The sequence below is a fragment of the Chroicocephalus ridibundus genome, chromosome Z (genome assembly GCF_963924245.1).
Source record: "Chroicocephalus ridibundus chromosome Z, bChrRid1.1, whole genome shotgun sequence".
NCBI lineage: Eukaryota > Metazoa > Chordata > Aves > Charadriiformes > Laridae > Chroicocephalus > Chroicocephalus ridibundus.
This window is the reverse complement of record NC_086316.1, coordinates 12,601,540-12,621,978: the sequence shown is the minus strand read 5'-3', so window position 1 is coordinate 12,621,978 and position 20,439 is coordinate 12,601,540. Positions and strand designations below refer to the sequence as shown.

The 20,439-nt window shown below is 38.9% G+C and overlaps 1 protein-coding gene across 25 annotated transcripts in view; it reads left to right on the top strand.

The window, feature by feature from the left end:
* ELAVL2 (ELAV like RNA binding protein 2) overlaps positions 1-20,439 on the top strand; it is a 104,052-nt gene that overhangs the window by 46,836 nt on the left and 36,777 nt on the right. For 5 of the 25 annotated variants that reach the window (XM_063320286.1, XM_063320300.1, XM_063320301.1 and 2 more), the window contains one exon: positions 4,299-4,539. In XM_063320286.1, coding sequence (XP_063176356.1) covers positions 4,314-4,539 — 226 coding nt within the window. In that variant the 5' untranslated portion in view covers positions 4,299-4,313. Of the gene's footprint in view, positions 1-873; positions 976-1,791; positions 1,883-4,298; positions 4,540-20,439 lie in introns of all 25 variants that reach the window. The other 20 variants (XM_063320289.1, XM_063320287.1, XM_063320291.1 and 17 more) reach the window with 9 other exon arrangements.

Below are 20,439 nucleotides of genomic sequence, written 5' to 3'. Positions count from 1 at the left end.
AAGGGTAAGAACTCTAGTTTTTCAGACTAGATGTAAAAGAGCATTCTGTACAGCTTTGAAAGTAATAAAAATGGTAAAAAATTCGGTAGAGCAAAACTTGTTTTTGAAACATAGTGTTATAGTAGTTAGAGAACTGACTTGTCATACATTGATGCAAGTACTTTGTGGAACTCCTTAGTGAAGATAGGTGTGTTATGCAAAGTGGAAATACTTCAGATGAGATGTTCTTTGTTTTTTTGAGAAGTGCTGTAATGCTCAAAGGCACAGTGAAGTCTGTGCAGTGAGCATACTGAAGTCCTGTACACACAGGTAAGCTGTCCTAATGGAGTTCTCTGTCTGCAGCCTGTTGCTCACAGGAAGCAAATCATCTATCAGGTCATGCTGCTCTGAGAGGCATAGAGATCCAAATATATCATTTTATGCACACCACTACAGTCTCTAAGACAGAGAATTTGTAGACTGCTGCTTTAATGCAATCTCCTTAATAAGGCTTATCTGGATTTAAAAGTCATCAGTTGAGAGTTCCATTTTTTCTTCATGTAATAAGCAGTTCATCAAACATATTTGCCTGTATACAGCGGAGAGCTTCTGAAATGCAGTTGTTAGCATTGGTTTTGGGTTGAGAGCAGAGAGAATGGCTTGCAAACTTGCAGCTGATACAAAAGCCTCAGTATTTTTCATAAAAAAGTTGATTAAAGGCATTTATTGACCTCAGAAAAAAAGACCGGACATGAAGTCAGCTAGCCATATTTTGACTTCAGTAGCAAACTGAAATGAGGACTTAGTTACACTGTTTTAATTGTTTTGAAGTATGTTTATAAACCCTCGATGCAGCAGCTTTCCAAAATCTGAGTCCTTGTTTTTTTTATCAAGTTTAGGCTTAACCTCATCTCCTAACCAGAGACAAGAAGGATCTCTTGTATTTACACCAGTCTCAAGCTGTGGCAACAGTCAGGAGTCTTCCTATTTGTGCAAGTATTGTGGTTACACTTAACATCTGGATTACTTGTAATCATCTGCAAATGGGCCATTAGTTTTTTTGGTATCCTCCTAGCACTGTTGAATTAAAATCCAGCTGGGTTTGCAATGATATTTTATTTAAAAACAAACAACAATGTGCTTGGGGACAAAAATACCCTTTTGAAGAACTGTCTTGCATATTTTGCTCCAGTTATTCCGCTTGAGAAATTCTTGACTCTACTGCCGTTTGTATGTCCAGTGGTACTCTTAAAAAGCTATTGCAAGGAAACTTACTGGATACCATCTGTGCAAGATTTCAATTTACTTAATTTTTAAAACCTAGGATTTTAAGAACAGACTGTTTTAGTAAAGCAGTTTGTTTTCTTGTGTATTTTTTTTGTGGGCTGGGAAAGGCATGTAAGGGGAGCTGTTTTTCAATGGTGCATGGTCATTTTATGTGCTAATGGAAAACTGACTCACTGCATTTTCTTCCTTTCATCATCCTTCAGTCTTGAAGACTTAATATGTTTTGTGGTATAGTTCCTTTTAGACATGGTGTGGTTCTGGAGGTAGTTTCCAGGATAGATGCAGGGGTAACTAGACTGCGTTATCTTTTAAATCTTACTAAAAATAAGTATCTAATTTTATGTAAGAAAAATAACTTCAGAACTGAATTTGGAAAGATTAGATTGGAATTGCCTCAAATCCAATTAAGCCACACTGCATGGACGTGCTGGGAATATAAATGCAATTATTGTAAATTTGTACAAATTGATTTGTTGCATTATCTTGCTAATCTAACATACGGTACTTTTTGTGTCCATATTGCAGACGGCAACTCCAAACTAACATGGCAGTCAGACTCTGTGATGTGGCTTCTCTGCTTAGAAGTGGTTCGTGGGCAGCAGAGCCTTGGACTGGGGTCTGTGGGATTTTTCTTAAATTCTGTAGGCTACTTTTTTCCATGTTAATAGTGCTGAGGCCATACCAAACTCTTTAATCTCCCATTTGAAACTTAACTCCCTTCTATCTTTTGTTATAGGCTGTAGGTTGTGTCCTTTTTCTGTGAGAGCCTAGAGCGCACTGGCGTACCATGACAACTTTTACAATGATATGGTGATCTCCTGTACAAATTATACTGCAGTGGCTTGCCTTTCTTCTAATGTCAATTAGATTTTAGTACTAATTCAAAATACCCGGTGGATAATTGAAGAGTAGCATTGTACTAAAATGGTTTTGGTATGGTCTGAATACTAAATTGCAGTAACTTTAAAAACTTGTATACTGTGTATTTATGATTACTATTTTAAAAGTATATTTACAAGTCTTATTCTAAAAAACTGTTTGAAAACTGTAAATTTATCTCTTAAACTATTTTTCTGGGTGGAAAATATTTAGTAACTGCTAAAGAAGTGCTTTGTGTTTTGTGAACGGTTGTATTCAACCTATCAATAGAATATGCATTATTTGTAAAACATATTAGTATCACTTTATTCAGAGCAGATGGTTCTATAGCTGAGAAATGCTGTAATTTCAGCACACACAGGCTACTGCAGCTGTTCACTTGAGTGTTGGCTTAGGATCTCATTCATGCCACCTGAACATGAAAATAAATGTGCAATTAAGTGAGGATTGTTTGTTGTCTTTGCTAAATCCTGCTAATTTTGATCAATGAACACTTAAAATTTGAGGAAAAAGAAAAAGAGGATGGGGAAAAAAATCAATCCTAGAGAGCCTCGGTCAGAGCAGAGCATTTGTGGCTACTAACTCTTCCAGATACACTAGTGTTTTGAGAATTAATTTATCCTAATTGGGATCATCTATTTTGTCCTGTTTTCAGCAGGCTTGTTTCATCACAGTGCCAGGAGCAGGTTACCCCTTGCAGTTCATCACAAGGGAAGAAAATGCTGTTCCAGTTGTAGCTCCTCAGGAAAACTAGATCACATTTTTGTATTAAATATTCTTAACAGATTAATCATCCCTTTTTTGTGTTTTGTTGAACTAACCTCTTAGAAAATACTTCTGCATACAGAACATAGAAATGTGTTCTCAGGAATGTCTGAATTGTAGCTTAAGACACTCAACCCCTTTCACGTTTTTAGGAAGTTCAGGTTTGTACTCCCTGAGTACAGTGTCCTAATCAGGTGTTTGGGTATGCACTGATTGCATATGCTGCTTTGAACAGGACAGTTAGGACAGATAACCTCCAGAGGTCCTGACGCTACATTGTGATTTTACAGTAGGCTTTTTTGTGTGAGAACTCCTAGAAATTTAAGTATGGTGTTGGATTTTTTTTAGTGAAACTTCCTGATGAGTCTTGCTTCTGTGTTGACGTTTATTACTGGAGAGTTAATTTATTGAATTTTTCTGTTGGATGTTGTCCTGTATAGTTGGTCTCAAACAGGGTAGACTGCCTTTAAAAATTCACTATATTTACCAATTATTGCCCTTCAGTGACTGACTGAGATAGCAGAGAGCCTTTTGTACATGTGGTAGCTTATGGGCAAGTACTGAGACTTCTCCAAATGATTGTGGCTGTATCTAGCAATCATACAGTCAGTTACTCTGAGGTGGAACACAGCAGTTCCTGGAGTGGTGATCATTCCCTTATTTTGATGTCTAAAAGTAAATCAAGTTCAAACATCAAATTTAACTGTTTTCAGGGTGCAGGGGAGGGAAGAAGTGAGAGCCAGGAATTGTCAGTTTAATCAAATACAAACATTTGGAAACCTACTTCCAACCTGGGGTGACAGAATGTTGACATAGAGGTTATCAAGGAAGAGGTTGTTTTCCCTCCCCCTGCATTCATACATCTCAAAAGTATTTCATTAAATTACTAACCTTGCTTTCTTCTATTGCTTTTGAGAAATAGGCTCGGGCTACAGTTAACACCCACCTCTTTTTGAAAATAACCAAATACTATCACTTTAAAATCTACATTTCACATCATTTCAGTTATCAGTTGTAAGTTAATGTAACTGATTCCCTTTGCAACAGGCCAATTCTGCTTGGTAACTTCTATGATAGAAAGGCTGTGATGCCCTTAAATGAAGGGAATGGGGGAGGATGGAAACTAAGATTTGAGTGTTGACTTCGTTGAGGGAGGTCCTAAAAAATTGTAGTGACAACTTTATTTTCCTGTGAGTTTTGAAAGCATTACCTTGACTTACCAGTTAAAATGCTTCTCAACTGGTGGGATATTTTTGCACATAGAGGCAGTGTATGGCCCTGGCAATACCAATTCTGCATAGTGACAGGTCTTTTAGATTCTTGTCTGGACTGTCCTTATAGGTGGTGAGATGTGAATTTTGATGGTTCTTGTTTTCTTTGTTTTTCAGCAGGTGATTGCTGCCATGGAAACACAACTGTCTAATGGACCAACTTGTAATAACACAGCCCATGGTTCAAATACCATAAACAATTGCTCGTCACCAGTTGATTCTGGGAACACAGAAGACAGCAAGACCAATTTAATAGTCAACTACCTTCCACAGAACATGACACAAGAGGAGCTGAAGAGTCTGTTTGGCAGCATTGGTGAGATAGAATCCTGCAAGCTTGTCAGGGACAAAATAACAGGTATGTGGGTTTGGGATTTTCTGCATCTTTTAACTTTCCAAACAGTGGGCTGTCAGGTGTTGTTCTGCAATTCTCTTAAATCATGGAATAAAGGCAGAATAAACTAATGCTGATGTTGCTAGCCAGAAGGAACTTAAGTTCATTGTTACCTAGATTCTACACACAAAAAATTAAATGTGTCTGTATTTGCATTTCATCCAGGTTTGTATGAGTGCTGTAAATGCTAACAGGGCATTTAAATCTTATGAGCTTTAGAGTCTTTGGAAAGAAGATTCAGATGTGGAAAAGCATATATTTATACAAGGTTTACTTGAGTTTTTATTCAACTCCATTGGAGTCATGACTTCATTAGCCCTAGTTGATGCATAACTTCCTTTTTCAGGGATGCAGGTAATCAAACTTGTACTTTTGGACAAAGTGGGCTTCATTTATTCAGCTTTGTAGGTCTTTGGGTAAAGCTGCTTTTGCATTGCAGCAGTTGAGTAATTTCTTCAGGATGCACACTTGAATCACTATGTGCTGTCTGAGGGCACAAGTGCGAACTGCAGCGTGATGCATTCTGGTAGTACTTGATTTTAGTAACAACTGGTGCACATGTTGCATGTATTTAGACCAGTTGTTTAACTTTTAGAGAACTACCAGATGGATGCTTGCACTTAAAAACAAGAATGAAAGGGTGGTTGGCAGAGTTCAGTTTATCTAATCTCCATTTCTCAACTCTAAGCTCTCAAATTAAAAAACATTGGTGTACCACTTTTGTCGACATGTCATTAGTTTTGTTCAGAAATGTTGACTTTCGTACTTTATTCCCCGGTGGTTTTTTTCAAAGTCCTCAAATATCCAGCTTTCAAGAACACATCTTTAAGTTATGTTCTTGGTTGCAACTCTTGAATGTGCTAGCTAGCTTCTGTGTGTTTAAAACTACACCTCTTCAAGGCTGCATGTTCTCTGTGCTCTGGTTTAAGGGATGGAAGCTAATACTTTCCTATTACTGAAAGGTAGTGGCAGAACATGGATATTTTTCTCACAGTAAATAAAAACTTCCTTGTGACTCAATGTTCCTTGACCAGTGACAGTTGGAAGTGGGAAGGCAAAAGCTTTAGTTGATGCGGGTTGCTTGTGGCTTCAGTCCCTCTACAGATGTTTGTGTTGATGGCTTGAGTATCTCCTGGAGAGATGTGTTTGCCAACTGTGCATGTGAATAGTGGAAGAAAAGGCCTGGAAAAAAAGGAAAAGGTCTTCAGGCAGCTCTGGCACCAACCCTAGGACTTGTCTTTGGCATGCAGCGCAGGCGTTCTTTTGTCCTGATGACATATTCACTCTTCTAGTGTGGCAGAAAGAAGTTACGCCACCTTTTCCCACATTGATGCAGATACTACTGTGTCATTGGTACAAGGATGATGCTTAAACAAGAATCTGGCAGCAAAAAGATACTACAGGGATTATTTCTTGTGTGTTTAGTTCAAGTACATCTGCACCTGCTGAGAGTAACCAGAGTGAACTAAGTTAGGGATCTCTTCTAAATTTGACCGTCTAGTCTGCACAGTGAGACTGACTTTAACCTGTACCTTTTTTGAATAATATGAAGTAGTTTAGTTGCCACTGCTCATGTACCTGCATTCTGCTAATATACAATAGGGAAAATACTGATGTGACACTGAATAATCACCATCTTTTTTGAGAATGCTTTTTTCTGTCATTATTCTCTGCATGCTGGAGACAGTATTTGTGACTGTGTCCAAATAGATATTTACTTGTGCATGGTGTGATAATAACCTGTTACATACAAAGGGATGTTTTTGGCATTGGTTACTCTTGATTATAGGTCTTGGCTACTGTCCTCTAGACAGTTTTGTTGCCCTGCACTTCTTTGTCCCCAGTCACAAGGTGCATTCTCAAGCCCTACTTCCGTGCAGTTCAGCTTTATACAACATCAGTCAGTTTTATGCTTGACTTCAGGTACTGCACAAAGTGGAAACTAAAGAGAAGGAGCAATGTCCATATTCAGGCCTGAAGCGAGGTGAGGCTATCCTTCTGAGGCTGCAATAATGGGATTTTTTTAAGTCTCAGTGCTTTCTACTGACTGTTCTACACACAGTTTGTTAATTTCAAAGCAATTTGCCCCAAAACAAGGGGATCTGCCTGAAGAGTATGACTTTTAAAAGATGACTGACAAAACACATGCTTCTGTCTTGGTGAATTCACTGGGCCATGCTTCATGGCTGTTCCTCATTTCAGTTGGTGATTGCTGGCAGCCTTACCTTTCCTGAGGTAGGGATCAGTTAGTGGCACAAAATGAGTCAAGCTAAGAGACTGCTTAAAGCCCAACACTGACCTTTTGGCTTCTTTCTTATTGAGTAGTCTCTGTCTGACTTCTGAAGGTTGCTTTGCCTCCCTTTGGATCTGAATGATGAGCACTTCTTCCCATAGCAAGTGGCTTGCTCTTGAGCCATAAGGTAGTGGAATGGCTAAATCTGTAAAGTACCGTGCTTTCAGCATGGTAGGCTTGGCTGCTGAAGCTGCTGCTTTTAGTCCTTCTGGGCTGACCAAGCCTCAAAGCAATCTCTACGTTTCATTGTGAAGAATACCTAATGTGCTTAGGGATGCCAAAAAAACTAGACTGGGCTTGTGCCACACCTTGCTGTCTTCAGCTGAAGGCTGGTGGGTGCAGAAAACAAGCCTGTGTTCTCTATAGGTCATGACTTCAGTGCTTTGAAATAAAAAGTCTTTCACTTAGCGGTTTCCTGACCTGTTTTTCCAGCAGTGGAAAGATATAACTGGTTCTTGATCAGTTAGTGAGATGGCTATTCAAAGTGTTTATCTCTGTCTTGCAGATCTGAGTTCACATATTTAGCATTCCTTATTAAAGTTGCTTAAGGATTACATGCTTCTCCCAATTAAGAGGCTGCTGCAGGCACACAGAAGTGAGCCTCAAGGTCTTAATGATGGATGTGCAAATTGCCCACATCCTTAAATGATGGTTTTGATGTTTTATATATGGAAGCTTACATTGCTGCTAGTTGGTGTGAAAAGACTCCTTGCCTGGGACTTAACTGCAGACCTCTTGTTTGAAGGTATTATGTCTTCTGTATAGCATAAAGTGATGCCTAAAAGGGTCCTGAATTTAAATTACATCCTTAGTAGGTGAGAACTCCAGGGTTGGAATTATTGGAGATATAGTTGATGTTTCTCCTTTATCAGAGAGCAGATCATCTGCTTTGAGGCATACTTTCAGCTGCCAGCAAAAACATTGCATCAGTCTTGTTCCAAAAGGCTTTAGTATAAATGAGATTGAGAAAAGTGGTGTCTGACCTTATAGGTGCATTGGGAGCAATACTTCTGATTTAAGTAGCCTGGAGCAAGATTACCTTGTGTTTGTGGATGCTGGGGAGATGCTCTAGTTCCAGTCCTGTTCTTAGTCATTTTCAGGTTTTCTACAGAGTTCTTGAAAAGCAAATTTTCCTTTTCTTTCTACAGCTCAGAACAGGGATTGTTACTAGGTTGCTTTGAAGGAAGAGATTTGGCATGCATTTCAGAATTATATTGGTTTAATTCTTGTCTTAAAGCAGTAATTTTTTCCATCTTAAATGAACTGTCATGAGTACTGCATACTTGGTGAATATCTTGAATTGATGAGAAATTTAGGGGAGTGTAGAAATTGAAATACACTTTCATACAGGCTAAACTGCAAATGAGAATTGATATAGGGCAAAGCTTTGGTCTGCCTTTGACTGATTCAGGTTGGCCCATAACAGTATTGGATGCATCCTTCGTTTATGACACCCTGGAACTGAGAGCTGCCTGCCAAGCAGATTAGCCAGCTCTAGTATAGAAACACTAAGAAATCTGGTATTATCAGCATGGGTGAATGAAATTAAACATACAGGTGAACTATTTCTCAGAAGTGAAACATTTGATGAAGAAAAGAAATTCTAACCTATCTGTCCATATTAGCACGCAGCGTCAGTGCCAGACCATACCTCGTTAATGTGATCCACTAGTGTAAATTTAAAGACATGAAGAAGTCTGCTACATACTGGGTCATGAAAGCCACATGTTGAAATTCAGAGGCATTAACAATGGCTACTACTGTCTTGACTCAAATACTTGTCAGAATATCCTGTGGATTTGCACTAAGTTATCTCCCACCCTGTTATTTAATACTCAGTCTGAGGTCAAATCTGCAACGCTGAAGTGCGTTTAATACTGCTAGTGCCCCAGTTCCTTGAAGCTGTCTGCACTCTTTAGGATTGCAGTGAGTTGAGCTTGAGGGTCTTGCTGCCTTTGGAAAACCTATTAGGAGGGAAGGGAGGCACCCTGGAGTTAATTTTTTAATATCGTGTGAGTACTCTGAAGCCCTGTTTCAAAAGGGCTGTTCTAGTAGTTTCAGTAATGCTTTTTTTTCATGGTGTGGAATTTGTTAAAACAACATCTTAATTGTTTCAACCAGTGGTTCTAGTTCCATGCACTGTACTGTGAACACAAAGTTTATGTCCCTTACTGATTTTTATGTAAAGGTTTAGTAGTGAGGGAGGTAGGGAAGAAGGCTGAATTGCAGAAAGTTCTTGCTGGTCATCTCCAAGCATGTGGTTGGTTCATGGGTACAACTTGCCATTGGGGCAACATTGGTAGGTGAAGTGAAGTTCACTTGCTCAATTAATGGAAAAACACTGAAAGTGCTCTCAGCAAGCATTAAAATAGCTGATTATTGTTCTGTTGTTCTACTGAAGGTAGAGAAATTAAACCTTGCTACTAATGAACATTTTAAAGGATGTTGAATGAGGGTCTGTTCTTCATGTGAGAATCCCATCAAGAGCAGCATCTGACAAGTGGGGCATGAATGTCACTTATCTTCACTTGCTAACCAGAGAATCTGGCTGGAATCAGTCATTGTGCCCAGATATTTTTAGAGTCTATGTTAACTCTCATATGCTTTTGACTAAGGTAGATGTATGTATATACAAGGTACGGAACTACCACATGAACTAATTATAGTTGTACAATAGGTGGGAGACGCTGGTCTCAACAAAGTACCATAATGGAATTCTTACCAGCTGCTCTAGGTAGCAGTTTAATTTAGTTTCTTAAGTGTTTCTACATATTTAAAAGCTGCAGATAACATTTTACTTAATTCAGTGTTGAACATGTGTAATTATAAAAATTAAGCTAAAAATACTTTAAATGTAAGAGAAGATGATAAAATGGGATAAAGTCTAATTGTCAAACTGCCCCAGTTCAAGCACTTAAAAGCGCAAACTTTCTGCTCATGCATGGTAGATGGATTTGGCACCTGTTAAGAAAATGCAAGGGACAGCGGTAGCTACTACGTAAAAATGAACACTTTAGTGTGGCAAACTACGTTTTCTGGTCTTGAAACTTGAGTATGGGTAAAAACGGCAATGAATGTGGTGTCCTTACAAAGAAGACTGCACTTTCTTTTAGCACCCACTGTCATTAGTGCAGATTCAGTTGTACATGTAGAAGATAAATGCTTAGTTTTTGCATTGTGCTGATTTCAGGCCTTTGCTTCTTGGTTATTTACCCAGGAGTACTTACGGAGTTGTTAGCTAAACTGACACTTTGTGGAACTGAGACTCTTAATTTCAGAGAGCAGCTGAAATCAGACGTTGTAAATTTGTGAGAATTTCTTAGTTTTCTTGGCTTCAAAGCTGTTGTGCTCTTCTGTTATGATAATCATATGCTCATAAAATTAACTTTCTTTAAAAGAGAACATTTTTGTTGATAGGTCAGTTTTTCTTGTCTTTTTAACAGAATGCGTTTAAACTAGTAATAATGCATAAATGTAGACTTGATTTTCAGTTTAGCATACCTGATAGGTAGGCTGGAGATGGGTATTTAGAGATCTAGCCTGGAACAGTAGTTCACATCCATAGACTTGTGTGCTGTGAAGTCCTGGTAACTGTTTTATTCCATTTAGTAGAAGGAGGCAGGTGCTCTCCACCTGAAGGTTTCTTTTTGCATCACTTCCTGCTGTTAGACTTTCTGCTTTCTAAACCGGAAGGCAAAGAGAAAGTCTATTTCAGGACATTCTTGCAGATCACTGTTATATGGGCCTGTTTTTTTTAAAATTGATCCAGCTGCCTCCCTGTGAAGCTTAAATTTTGGTTGAAAGCCTGGTCCTTTTGCACACCTCTTTCCAAAAATCTGTATTCCCATTTGGCCCTGTGACTGATAACTATCTGTCACATTGCAGTGGGGTTTCTTTATGGTCAACATTATAGGCTCTCAGAGTAAAGGCTTCAGGTTTTATTATGTGACCCTTAAATTTTGTGGACTTTTACAATCTAGAAATAGTAGAGTGTGATAGTCATGTAGAGGAAGGGTCGCATTTCTTTTTCCTTCTGTTGTGCCAACTTTAGTCTTATGGAAATAGGCCTATCTGTCTTGTTTAACTGTGCATATTTCATCTTGCTGTCCAGGTTCTCAATACCTGGAAGTATTGTTCCATTACTGTTTTGCATATAGTGGAGATGCAAAATGCAGCACACAACTCGGAATCTGTCTAGAACTACAGTTCTAAAAAATTTCCTAGAAGGTGAACACTTCCAGAAAGTTGTGGATGCAGCTGTAGTTGGTGTGTTTGCAATTAGAGTTTGTGCAGAAATAGTTGTTAATACCAAAGTTTCTCATACACTTTCTCTCTATTCATTGAAGAACCATGGTAATAAATGCAAAGGATTCTGGGGTTGGTCACAGAAGAAAATAGGAAGCATGTATGGAGTTGTACGTGACGTCATCAGAGTTGAGCTTAGATTGTTAACAGCAGTAATAGTTCTAGTTAACACTGGTCATAATTCAGTGTGTGCAGTGTATATGCGTACAGTCAGTGCAATGTTAGGAGGAACTCTGTGCTGTCAGATCCTTGGTTATAGGGAACTCTGTTCCAGCGCAGAGTCTGAGGAAACACCTGGTGACAGTGCTGAACTGTAGTTTGCCCAAACAACTGCAGCTGTGAGATGAAGGGTTTTTCTTTCTGTGGGGTAGGTGCTCTGTCTCAGGAGAACAGGGGTGAAATGAGGATCTCTTAGTGATAGCTCTAATGCTTTTTGTGACTTCTGCAGCAATCTTCTGGTAATCAGGGCGAAACGTACTGTGACTCCTCAGCGCAAGCAGTAAATGTGTGTTGTCTGACTGGCTCCTTGAATCCAGAACATGTGAAACTTCTCAACTTCTGCAGTTTTCTTACTTCTATCATACCAATGCAAAACCTCCTAGCCCATGTTAGTGTCTGGCAAGAGCAGAACTGTTGGAAACCCTATTTCTTGTCAGCGCTACTGCAAAGCTCCTGACTTATTCTGTATGTGCACTTTAAAGTTTCAGAGTGATCTCATTGTTCAGTTGAGCCTAGGCTGGCAGTTTCTTTTGCTATTGCTTTGAACAGTGTTAGCTTACTTTTCAACCTTAAATCTTTTGCTTGCCTAGACTAATTCTAGGGCATCTAAACCAACCTTAGAGGAGTGTGGGAAGAAAGTATGGTCATATACTTAGGCCTTAACCTGAGACTCTAGACTTGCTGACACCTTGAAGTATTTTATGTGGAGATGGGGTAGGAGACAAACTGGGCAAGTTGTTCTCCTTTCTTCATGTTCCAGAGAAAGCAAGAGAAGACAAATAGTATAGCATATCTGTGGAGTGGCTTAGTCTGGAAGGTAACTATCTACAGTATAGAAAGATTTAAACATTCCTCAAAAAACTAAAATTTTGAGGATGGTTGGACAGTGAGTAGATGGAATTCCAGGTATTTGCTTATGTATCATAACCACGTCATACAGGAAGGACCACATGAATGAACAGGCAGCTCTTTTCCAAAAGAGGTTTGCTATTTTTGTGAAACTCCACAGCTCTTCTTCCTTCTCAGTCTTTACTCCCAGTGTGCGTGATGTTTGCAGTCCTATACCACTCTAATCTGTCAGATGTTTCTGCAATGTTTTAAGTGCACTTGTAGTGGGAGAGTAGTTTGGCAGCTAATGGAGGAACTCGCTGAAGCTGGCTGCTCTTTTGTGGTGTGCTGAGTCTGTGAGAGGCAGAGGTTCTTGCTACCTGCTGCTTCATGGTGTGCTGAGAGAAGGAATGAGTTCTGCCAGCCTGACGATTTCTGATTTCAGCAGGGACGTGGACAAAAGGTGTTGCCAGGCAAACTGTTATCTTGCTCGCAGGATCCCTTGTGCAGAACTTAACTAAAATGTGAAATCAAGAATAAAAACCCAATGGGATTGGAGGCAAATTTATATATAGTGACTGTTTGATCTCTTCTCTGGAGCAACTTGCTTAAGACTTTTAAGCATGGATTTTTCTGGGGGTGGGTGTGCAGGGGGAGGGTTGTTCTTGGTATCAGCTTTTTAATTTTCAAGATAGGCCATGTTTTGAACTCTGCAGCTGTTAAAATGCAGTCTCTGATGTGGCCTAGGGACTCAGTGTGTTGTAGCACAACAAGTAATTTTGAACTTGTGTGCTTGTTTGGAAGAAAGTACAACAGCGTAGCATTTGTCTACTTAGCTCGTGGTTGGAGTACTGTCCTGTTGTCTGGACTGCAGGAATAATCCTGAAGGAGTTATGTTTTCAAACAAGCATTATGCATGGATCTGGAGCACTGTTAATGGAGGCTTGTCGTAGGCCTGTTAATATTGTATCCTAGAGTTACTTTTCTCTGATTCTGCATATCGCTATTTATGTTATTGAAAAGGATTTAGGGGCGTTAACTGTGCTTTTTCATAGTAAACTGCATAATGTATTGGACTTTGCATGTTTCCTGGAAATGAGTCATGCAAGCAGCTGGGGATGAAGGTACTTGTCTCATCTTATGTTTATCAAGATAGCACTTGATTGTCTTCGCATTTGCATCCACTTGCTTTTCACTCTTGTGCAGGCACTACAATGGTTTTGGAAGTTTATAGGCTTTGTTTTTAAAAATAAATGGTAGAAAAAAAACCCTGTTTGACTAAACCTGCATAGCCTGTTCAGGGATTCAGTTAAGTTACCTAATTAGTCAGTTCTTAATACTGACATTGTGGAAACAAGCCATTTTTTTAAAAATAATTAAACAATTTATTCATCCATATATTAACCTCAATTAATGAGGTGATGTCGATATAAAACGTAAGCAAGGACTTGATGTTTTAAAACTGGAACTCTTTTTATAAAGCTAAATATGAGCAGGGACCTCTCTGAATGTAGTGAATCAGATCATCTTCATTGAATCACTCTGCTTTTCAGCAAGCACTGTGCTTTTTGATGGGAATTAATGCAATATACATTCTCTTGCACTTTTCTGCAGATAAATTAAAATTCACTCTCATCCTTGATTGCAGTAACTTAAAAGAAGCCTGTGAAAATGTTGGGTCTTGCAAATTGGCAGTGGTCCTCTAGTAATGTGGGATATCTTGTGCGCTTTCAGCAGAGGTGGTGCTCTTTGCTTCCCTTTAGGAGTCCCCAGCCTGCCTGTTTGGCATGTCTTGTCACCGCTTGCTCTTTCATAGTTACTTGTAGGTGTATACTGCTGTTATGTCCTAGTGATTCTAGGGTGGCTGTTTGAATAAATGCTAATTCTAGTGTGTGTGTGTGTGTGTTAAGAGACTGAGTAATGCGTTTTTATGGGCATCTCGCTGCCTTTCAGGGTAACTGGGCTGTGAGATTACTGTGAGGTATTTATAATAATCAAGGTGTGTTTCAGTGAAGTCTACCTCTGGATAGTAGTAGTGTTACAGACCTGCACACCCTGAAGCCCTTTCACTCCAAGGATGTCATGTGGATTGTAAGGACCTGGGTATCCCTACAGAAAGTGGGTACTTCCTCTTAGTCACGACAAGCAGAATGCTAAGTAATAAGACTTCAAGCTGCAGATGGTCCTAACTGGTTCATGGTTAGTCCATTATGTATCGAAGCAGCTGGTACATTGCAGTATAGAAACAAGACCTTAAATACAGGCAAGGAACTTTCTTTAGCTTCATATACTTATACTTGCTCTATGAACACATTTTGTTTTCTACATTTTATTTGCTTTCATTGTGGGACACTTAAGATGGCAGTTCTTACAATGCTAATTTGCCAGGCTGACGTCATCTTTCTGTGTGCTCAACTGCAGAAAAGGATTTTTTTATGTATTTTTTTGTCATTAGTGTGAGTAGGAATACATTGAAAGTTGTAGAAGGCAACAGAAGAAAAATGTTGTAAGCCTCTGGTTTTAGTTTCATAATACTTTAATCCACATATAAAGGGAAAATAACTGACAAATACAAATCTGATCCTGCATTTCACTTTATGATTCCGTAAACTATTTTTGTAAATCAATCAACTACCAGAGTTATCAAAGGCACAGCCATGTTACCTTCAAGCTATTCGAGACATGGTAGAACTAACTAAAACAGAAGGAGACTTGTAATCTGAATTCTTTCCTGTATTCTGAGTTTCTGGATCTGTTGAAGATAAAAGTTGCTTTTTATCTTCTGGTCTTTCTGGTGGTACCTATGGCTTTATGCAGGTTAAGCCACAGCCTAATGTTGCTGCTCAATGATTATGAAGTCTTGCATCTATAGCAAGATGCATTGATTATTCCCCCCCCGCCCCACCTTTTTAATAACAAAAGCTTCCTTCTGGAAGAATTTTGCTGTGTTGCTGTAAGAATTACTTTGTGTAGACATGTTTCAGTTTCAAGTAATGAAAATGTGAGCCTTTCTTAGCATATCCTTTTCCTGCGTGTATTTACCAACTACAATAAGTGGCTTGTTTTCTACTATTCTGTATTGCAGGTTAGTAGTTGTTCTTGTTTGTTAATCAGAGCTACTAAAACTGAAAGAAGGATATTATCCTTTGACATACTTGCAGGGACATATTTTTTGAGTTGACAGCTAACACTTAGACTAGGAAAATAAAGTAGCTTTTGGCAACAATTGTTTTTCAATCATCAGTAAAGACCAGAAGAAACCCCACGATTGAAAGCAATACTGCAAGTTAACTTTTGCAAAATGTGCCCTAGGGGGGAAAAATAGTTTTCAGACTTTTCATCACGTATGTCTCAGGGTGTCTTTCAAAACTCTGAGATAACATAGCAGATAGTCTGAAAGAAAAACAAAACCCCAGCAATAGTATGTGTTAATGTGAAGTTTGGGAAGAGAATTTGTTCTAAGTGTCATGCTATTTTTTTAGTTGGGTGCAACAATTACCAAATGCTTCTAAACACCTCAGCAGTAAAGCAAAGTGCATTACCCACCTGCTTATTATTTAATGTGACTAGGTGGTACAATAGGGCAGAATATTTAACACTGCCGGCCATATTCCTGACAAGGAACAAATTGACTGTGAAAGATAAAACTTCTCAGCTGCATAGAACATGTTACTACTAATAATGGTAAAAATTAAAAGGTAAAGCCAGCTTTCAAAAAAGTAGCCAATTCCACAAATTCTGTCGTATGCTTTCACGTTAGCATAGGAAGGAGCTTCTACTTGTAATATGACAAGCTAGTTTGTAAGAAAGTATGGTCCCCAGGTCAGTCATCGTTATTTCAAGCAGTTCGTGGTTGTCACTAGTTATCTTTGAACACAAGAGGCAAGACTATCAGTGTTCAACCACCTGTAGTGTCCATAAGCAAATGCCCTATTACTTTTGCTTGTGCAAAAGCATACACCTTCCCACGCAGTCCTTGCTTCCAGCTATGTTAATAGTGTTGAGATTTCCTATTTGGATGTGGTATGTCTGTTAGTAACCCCCAGTTAATATCTTTTCTGTCTTACTGAACATCTTAGATCAGGTTCATGTAAATCGTAGCATCCACAATGCCCCCTGCCCTTGACTTTCTCTGCCTGCTGTGGGGAAGAACCAGAGCTGCACCCTCATTTTTGTATCCAACATCAGCATGCTTGTGTTGATGAAGTAGCAGGTGATGTTCATCACATGTGAAGAACAAGATGCAAGGCAAGAGGATGGCACTAAGTTGATAAAAGGGTAGACTTGTACCTGGCTGAGATGAAACTTCAGTTTCTTATCCTGAAAAACTCTGACTTTCAGGGCAGGTCTGTTAATAGCTGTTTAATTACAGACATAATCTTCTTACTGGATGTCAGGATAAACTGTCAAGTACTTTGATCAGTGTTCGATCCTTTTCATTCAGTCTCAACTTCCATTTTTCCAGATTCAGAGCAATACCTGAGAAAATGGGTTTAGGAGAAAGAGGCATCTAAGTATCAGATACTGAAATCTAGTAACAATCATGATTTACAGGCATATTTTTGCAAGCTGACTAGCTTGCTAGCTCAGTAGTATATTAATTATGAGTGGTCAGTAGATAGAATCCATCTACTGGAACTATGAGCAAACTGCAGTTAAATTGGAGATCGCTCGGTGGCTCATGCAGTTTCCTTCGTTTTGCTGAAGCTGATTTTAAAATGCGGTTCAAGCCTTAATGCAAACTTCAAAGGATTGTGAAACTTGAACAATAACTTACGTTAAAAGTAAATGGGAAGAAAGCAATGCTGGTGGTGTTATTTGCTTATTCCTTTATCCCCTCTTGTTAGAGATACCATAGGTATGTTGGTAGTTTTAGGAACAGTGCTGCAGTTAAGTGAACTGCATGTCTGGGTGTGTGCTTCTAGCCTTATTCAGTGTGAAAATACTACTGTGGTAATCTCAGTGGTTTGAATCAGATGTAGTTGAGAATGGTGACTTATGAAGATACAGTAACTTTTTTCTGAAAAAGAGCTGGTACCAGCTGAATGATCCTCCTGTCTTGGCACAAGAGAGTCCTCTGTGGGCTTGTCTCTCAGGAGGATCAGCCTTGCATATTGTGGAGCATTTCGATGTCTTAAATTGCAAATGCAGACTAACAAAAGGTTTGAGTGTTTCTTGCTGCTATGTCTGAAACTCTTTACCAAATTGTCATGCTCGTGAAATTGCACTAAAGGCCAGAAGTGCTGTTGATCTTACCCGTGGCCACACAGTCTTGCCTTCAGGACATCATAGGCTGTGACTACTTGCAGTTTTTAGGTTGACCTTAACATAATGCTGTGTCTTTTATACAGTGCCACTTCTGCTTTTGTGTGCTGGTCAGGGAGCACATCTCTGCTTTGAAATTTTAGGAGACTTCTGAGAAATTATATGGGTTGATGAGATGAATTCAAATGAGAGCCTTTGTATATAGGCTTGTGATGTTGTCACGTGTGTTTCTTTTAACAGCATTCTTCCACCAGTATGTGCAACTTCAGGAGTGATGAAAGGTAGAATAAAGCCTTACATCAGATTCCTGTGAACTTGACTTGGTCCTGTTTATAAAGATATGAAGATGACTTGTTCTTACAATACTTTAGTAGGTCTTTACCAATTATCTTCGTACACAGGGACAGAAATTTATGGCTTTAAACAAAGTTATGCTGAGTTTATTAAAAATAGCATTTGATGTAAAATGAATACTTGCATGACTGGTGGCAGAAAATGTATTAATATTCACTAGCAAAATGGACTGCTCCCTTCCAGTCAGGGACTGGCTGGCAGTCCTTCAAGGAGTAAAGCACTGAAGGCAGCATATGTAGCTTAAGTTAAAGTATAAAAAACAAAGTCCTCAGTCTGTTAGAATTCTTACTTTTTTTTTCTGTAGGCTTACAGGCATTGAGTTTCAGCTTCTAGACTTCACTACTGAACCTCAGAAGTGTGTTCTTCTGTCATGTTTATGCAAATACTATGTAATTTTTTGGAAGATAGGCTTTTTTAGCATTTCTTCTGTGTGGTATTGTAGTTCTTGATGGCTATATTCCTTTAATTCATTATTGTGCAATATGATGACTTCTTGCACAAGTTGAAATGGCCTGAAATGTCACTATACAGAAATCAATGACTGTATTATAGAAATAACCTATTTCTTTAAATGCCTACTTATCTTAAAATTTTTTGATTGCCCTCTGTGGAGGGTAAATGCATGAATACCTATTATTTGCTATTGAGATTTTTAATTTTTCAGAGTATCATTAGCGTGGGCTTGTGGTAAACGTTTGTACTAGACCGTGAAACTAGTTTTATAATTTAGCAGTATGTATTAGTTTTCAGATGTATTATTAACCAAATGTAAGTGTTCTTCAGGGTTTTTTTTGCTTTTTATTTAATATGCATGTCAGAATCATAATCCAAAACTGAATGATAGTTTGGGGTTTTTTCTTTTAAGAATTAGCACTGACAGCACTCAATTAGTGGGGCTACTTTTCTTACACTAATGTTACCTGTTGAGGAGATCAGTAAGTGGGGAAGGGCAGGTGGAACTTAGAAACTACCTAAGCTTGCTCGTTAAAAAGAACCAGTTCGTTTCATGCCACTCATTCACTCTCACCTTACCAGAAGCTGATTATGTACTGAAAAGGTTTCGAGAGCTCAGCTGATGGTAGTAATTTGTTTTGTCTTTAATTTTTTGTTGGTGGAAAAAGCGATTGCTTGAAACGGTTGATTTTCTATTCTGTCTGCAGACCTTACAGGAATGTTTAAGAATTACAGACAAAGGTACAGGACTAGCTGTATAGTCTGTTAATTTAATCAACCATTACTTAAGAAACGTAGCTTGCTCAGTTAGCCTTTGCCTTGGGTGTTGGATGTCTCTGACGGGGAAACGGCAGCCAAGGGCTCCCTCGTGTGGCGGGTGCGACAAGGAGTCACAGGCATCTGGCCACATGTTAAAAGGCGAGTATTCTGGTTCACAGGAGCAGGGAGAACATGTTCAAGTAACACAAGGAGTTGACCCCGGGAAGAAATGCAGTAATGAAAACTCTTCTAGTACCAAAGCTGCTGGTTTTTCAGCACCTGTTAGTCATCTGGTAATAATGCCATTGTGTACTAATGGAGCAGTGCTGAAAAAAAAAATACCAGCTGTGTGCTTAAGCAAAAATAAAGTTCTACAATGTTGGCTCTGGATTTTGTCTGGGAAGACAGGCTTCTCAATCATGCATGTAGGAAAATTATCTTCAGCATTAGCTATTTAGAGAAGAGAGTTGTGAGGACACAGATTCAGTAGACAACTGGACAGCAAGAGACTTCAAGACCGGAAGATAAGTAGGCTTGATATTGGCCAGAGATTCCTGGGGTAAGACTTAATGTTGCTGCCCAAAAAACATTCAGAGAAGACCTAGTAAATTGTCAAGATGCTTTAATTAGTCATGAAATAAAACTGTCTTATTAACCAGCTGTTCTCTAATCATGATGTTATGCAGAAAACTATGTATTCTTTTTCAGGAGTGATAAAATGTTGCAAGACTATTGAAAATGCAGCACTTGAGTTTGCTGTGCATTTGTAACATCGCAGAGACTTTTCCTGTGTGTTTCAGCTCTCACAGCATTTCAGAAGTAGCTTTTGAAAGGGCTTACTTAGCATCTGTTAAGTAAAGCTAATACTTGTCTACCTTTGAAGCCTTTCTCGTAAGGTATAACAGATGGCAAATGACACTTGAGCACTTTCAGGCAAACAGGACTGCAGAGTTCAGATGACTGAACTCTCTCTTACTATGCATCCAGCCCTGTACCATTGCGAAAAAAGATGTTGAAGATGCTGCCTTTTGGCACTTTTGCCTAAAATAGTATTTATTCTTGGTTCCGAGGAGCCTATGAGCTTTAGGGAATGTTTCTCCTGAAACTGAGTTTGTAGCTCATAGGTTGAAAATGTAACAGAAGCATTTTGCAGCAATTCAGTGCTCCTATGTCTGTTATATTATCACCCTTTGGCCACTGCAGAAGGGAGCAGCCACACAGAGACATTCCTGCATATCGATCTAGTGTCAGAAGTTTTCTTATGTTACATGCTGTAGCCACACTTTTCTATTTACTTTCACCAGTTTTCCAGGTTTGAGTATAATAGTCGAAGGGAGGGGGTATCTTTAACTTGGCCTTCGAGGATGCTGTCTGATCTGAAGGCTCTT